Source organism: Macrobrachium nipponense, chromosome 13 (genome assembly GCF_015104395.2).
Source record: "Macrobrachium nipponense isolate FS-2020 chromosome 13, ASM1510439v2, whole genome shotgun sequence".
NCBI classification, from domain to species: domain Eukaryota; kingdom Metazoa; phylum Arthropoda; class Malacostraca; order Decapoda; family Palaemonidae; genus Macrobrachium; species Macrobrachium nipponense.
Genome location: NC_087206.1, coordinates 77,541,174 through 77,546,278, shown reverse-complemented (window position 1 = coordinate 77,546,278; position 5,105 = coordinate 77,541,174). Strand labels below are relative to the sequence as shown.

The window sequence follows — 5,105 nt, the reverse complement described above, 5'->3', positions numbered from 1 at the left end:
ATCTAATTCACTCTACCTCGGAATTAATATATTTTCATATATGCTTAACCGAAGGGAACTTTTATTAGGCGATAATAGAATTGTCGGCGCCAAGGCGCGAACCCAGGACACCATACAAATCCAGGAAACGTCAGTGAAGCTTTTTACCCACTCGCGGTAGGTGGAGTAAAAGCTTCACTTTGACGTTCCTGGAGTTGTATGGTGTCCTGGGTTCGCGCCTGGGCGCCAACAGTTCTATTATCGCCTAATAAAATTCCCCTTCGGTTAAGCATATATGAAAATATATTAATTCCGAGGTAGAGTGAATTAAATATTAAGGACATTTGTAGCTCGATGTATAAATATGAATCACGTAATGTGATATGACTTATATATATATATATATATATATATATATATCTATATATATATATATATATATATGGTATTTTTATAAATACATATATATGTATATTTATATATATTTATATATATATAATATTTATATATATAGTATTAGATAGATATATATATATCTAATATATATATCTATATATATATATAATATTTATATATATATAATTTATATATTATTATATATAACTATATAATTACGTATATATAAAGGTATGCGCACATAATCCCTTGAAAGTTTGAGCACAGAATCCGTTAAAGTTCTGTGGACAAAATCCCCTGAATGCCTCAAATGTTTGTGCATATAATCCCATAAATGTTTGTACTCAAAATCCCGAAGGATCTGCTGAAGGTTTGTGCACAGAATCCCTTAAAGTTCTGTGCACAGGATCCCCAGAATCCCCTGAAGGTTTGTGCGCAGAATCTCTTAATTGTTTGTGCACAGAATCCCCAGAATCCCTTGAAGGTTTGTGCATAGAATCCCCAGAATCCTCTGAAGGTTTGTGCACAGAATCCCTTAAAGTTCTGTGAACAGGATCCCCAGAATCCCTCAAATTATTTTGCATGGAATCCCTTCATTGTTTGTGCGCAGAATCTCCAGAATCTCCTGAAGGTTTGTGGACAAAATCCCTTGAAGTTCTGTGCACAGGATCCCCTGAATCCCCTGAAGGTTCATGCATAGAATCCCTTAAATGTTTGTGCACAGAATCCCCAGAATCCCCTGAAGGTTTGTGCACAGAATCCCATAAAGTTCTGTGAACAGGATCCCCAGAATCCCCAGAATCCCTCAAATTTTTGTACATGGAATCCCTTTATTGTTTGTGCACAGAATATCCAGAATCCCTTGAAGGTTTGTACACAGAATCTCCAGAATCTCCTGAATGTTTGTACACAGAATACGTTAAATGTTTGTATACAGGATCCCCAGAATCCCTTGAAGGTTTGTGCACAGAATCCCCAGAATCCCTTGAGGGTTTGTGCACAGAATCCCCAGAATCCCTTGAGGGTTTGTGCACAGAATCCCCAGAATCCCTTGAGGGTTTGTGCACAGAATCCCCAGAATCCCTTGAAGGTTTGTGCACAGAATCCCCAGAATCCCTTGAAGGGTTGAGCGCAGAATCATCAGAATCCATTGAAGGTTTGTGCACAGAATCCCCAGAATCCCTTGAGGGTTTGTGCACAGAATACATTAAATGTTTGTGCACAGAATCCCCAGAATCCCTTGAGGGTTTGTGCGTAGACTCCCTTAAATGTTTGTGCACAGAATCCCCCAGAGTTTTGTGCACATAGAACCCCAAGGGTATGAATTCCTTCGCCAGCAGCCACCTCATTCTTCACCTGATTGAGCCCCTTCCCCTTGATAAGCTGGGTAACTGCAGGCATAGAACAACGCTCCATGTTTAGATAATTAAGGGGGAGTTCATTTTTCTTTTCCCCAAACATAAACGCCCGCCGGTTTAACCAGATCTGTCGAAACGGGAAGCTTATGAGATTTTCAGTTCGGTTTAATGGGCCTCCTCCTTCCTGCGTTAGCTGGTTTATCCTCCTTACCCACCCACGGGCATTAGCGCTGGATTTGGCCGAGGTACTTTCGTACAACATGCGCCTGGTGCCTACCTTTTTGGGGGCTAGGCATTACTGGGAGGAACAGAACGACTCGAATAAAAATAAATAAATAAGGAAGCGAGAGCCGTTTCGTATGGACAAAGAAACGTCCTCATAAAATAGACTAAGGCAATAATTTTGATTTTTTTCATAATGTTGCATTTTTAGGTATTTGTGACTATTGATTGGGTTAGGTTCCATTCCTCTCACTTCCGTACTTTGGCGTCTTCTTTCGCGTCTTGGGCGTTAATTATACAGAAGAATATCAAGAAAGAACGACTTTTACCTATCTATCTATCTGTCTTTTTCTAAGTCTATTTTTTTATAATCTCGCTTTTAGCCTTTTGTTACTATTGACTGGGTTAGTGTTCCATTCCTCTCACTTTTGTACTTTGGCGTTTTTTCTTTTTTCGCGTCTTGAGACGCGTTAGTTATACAGAGGAATACCAAGAGAGAACGGGTTTTACCTATCTATCTATCTATCTATCTATCTATCTATCTATCTATCTATCTATCTATCTGTCTGTCTGTCTGTCTGTCTGTCTGTCTATCTATCTATCTATGGAAATCTCGCTGTGTGGCGAGGAAATCAGAGAGCGATGAAACGACCCGTGTTGTAACTCAGAGTTAAATCTAATCGCGTTTTATTGCCTCAGTTCTTGTCATATTAATCCCCGATTAATTATGACTAATTGCGCTCCCAGCCGACTGTTAATCACGCATCTGCAGTCTTTGAAGGTATTTAAGTGGTTGGGAGAGTGTTTAAACTCCAATTAATCACTCTGAGGTGATCTGCGAGCTGAGAGGCAATAAATATACCAGCTGGGAAAAATTTATAGCGACAGCGCAATGAGGCAGCAGCAGCAGCAGCAGCTGCTGCTGCAGCAGAACCTGTAGTTGCACTGCTTCTGCAGCTGTACCTGCTGCTGTTTCTACAGCTGTTCTTCCTGCGTCTCCTTTCATTGATTCTAATGCTGTCCCTGCTGCTACTGATGTGTCCCGCTGGTACGCTTCATCACTGCTTCTGCTCTACTGCTGTGTACTGCTGGTACTGATGCATCACTGCTTCTGCTCTACTGCTGTTCCTGCTGGTTCTGTTATTCCAGCTGCTTCTGCTGCTTGACACAGCAATGCTGCACTTCGTCACTACCCAGACCTCCCTTGCCGACAAGGCTGCAGCAGCCATTCCGGTTTCTGTATCGTCGCAGTTAATTGATCAATAACTCTTCAGCCTTTGATGGCGGAATTCGGGTAATTAAAAAAAATACTAATTATTCACTAATGTCTCTGAATATATATATATATATATATATATATATATATATATATTATATATATATATATACATATATATACATATACATATATATATATATATATATATATATATATATATATATATATATATATATATATATATATATATATCCTTAAACCACGGTAGAAACGTGAGTGAAAAACTGGGGATTTGGAACAAGTACTCTCGTAGTATGTTCTACATTTTCAAGTTCACACTGAATATAAAAGAAGTTGACAGACCTTTATATACAAAAAACATAAATGTATATATATATAGATTTTTGCGTGTATGTTCTGTAATCCTATAATTTCTCGAACATTCACAAACGCATAATTGCTCAGATCCCTTCGAAATCAGCAATTTAAGTTAGATTCCCACCGGCAATGAAGACATGCATAGATGCTATCCAAAATTACTAAGTGAAACAACACCCGTCAGCTGCCACGCCTTTCCAAAACGAAAGAAACTCATGTCCGTAGCCAGGGGGTGTTCAGAGGATTCAGATGAACCCCCCAACACCACCCCACCCCCACAGAGCACCCATAGTTCTACTTAGCCAGTGATGCGAAAATGGATACAAAAGTATCAATTGCATACTTTTCGCTTACTCGGGGAGTAAGCCTACGAACTACTTTACTGTTGTCGTTCTTGTTGTTGGAGGACGGGGTCTTAGTGAAGGTCTGTGGAAGACCCTAAAAAGGTCTGGAAAAGGAGTTTCGCCTTGAGTTAAAGATACAGGAATTTTAGGAAAGGTGATTTATTTATTAGAGTGAAAACGTAAAAAATAAATAATTTGCATATTAAACAGTACAGAACAATTATTGCTAATGAAATATAGTGCATTTATTCTAATTTTCGTTGGTGAAACTACGCTCTCTTTGACAGTAGATTTTTGCACGCGTTTCGAGTAAGCTGGAGGACGGATCACGCTTTGTTGAAATAGCTGTACATTTTTACGACACTGACGAAAATGATACGAAATGGTAGAAACTGCTCAAAATGGGATACTATTACTATTATTCTAAGAAATTTAATATTTTTAATTTTTTGTATTTGCCATATTTGATTAATTTTTCAAAATATGTTTTATCCTTTTTTAAGATGAAATCCTTTTAAAAGACAAGTTTTCATATAAAATATGATATTATATATATATATTATATATATATATATATATATATATATATTATGTGATATATACATTCTCCAACATCATTTAATATATTATATTATATATATATATATATATATATATATATCTACATATTTTATATATATATGTATGTATATTACTATACATATATATATATGTATATCATTTCCTCCATATATCATATATATATATATCTATATATATATATATTATCATATATATATATATATATATTATATATAATATTACATATATATATTGATATATATATGGATATATATATATATAATATAAATAAAATATATTATATATATACATTATGCATCCCAGTGGACCAAGAGCAAAAAGAAAAAAAACATAATTAGTAGGAGCAGCCTTCTCATGAGGGAAAAAAATCTGAATTACTGTCGGTCCATCCGCCAGGGCGAGAGAGAGAGAAAGAGAGAGAGGGAGAAAAAGAGAGTTATGGCAGACGTGCCCCATACCCGTCGCAGTCGGGGTCCGGCTTCATCATCATATGCCCCGCCGTTAAAGCTAATTGGGGCTAACTTGGCTGATTTCGGAGGCCGTCACTTACAAAGTAAGCTGTTCGTACCGAGATGCGTTTAATGTGGCTTGCCAAGGACTTGCTTCTTGGAGTATAGGTGTTTCCCG

The 5,105-nt window shown here is 37.2% G+C and overlaps 2 protein-coding genes across 2 annotated transcripts in view; one reads left to right on the top strand and one right to left on the bottom strand.

Annotated features, from left to right (window-relative positions):
• Nucleotides 1-1,152, top strand: part of LOC135225368 (proline-, glutamic acid- and leucine-rich protein 1-like) — a 36,072-nt gene extending 34,920 nt beyond the window's left edge. The window contains exons 6-7 of the mRNA XM_064264700.1: nucleotides 734-892; nucleotides 986-1,152. Of these exons, the coding sequence (XP_064120770.1) occupies nucleotides 734-892; nucleotides 986-1,152 (326 nt within the window). The remainder of the gene's footprint in view (nucleotides 1-733; nucleotides 893-985) is intronic.
• Nucleotides 1,153-1,205: 53 nt separating this feature from the next.
• On the bottom strand, nucleotides 1,206-3,184 carry LOC135225367 (putative surface-exposed virulence protein BigA). Its single transcript, XM_064264699.1, has 2 exons — nucleotides 3,018-3,184; nucleotides 1,206-1,557 (listed from the first exon to the last, which is right to left on the bottom strand). The coding sequence occupies exons 1-2, from the start codon at nucleotides 3,182-3,184 to the stop codon at nucleotides 1,206-1,208; spliced, it is 519 nt and encodes a 172-aa protein (XP_064120769.1).
• Between the last annotated feature and the right edge of the window lie 1,921 nt (nucleotides 3,185-5,105).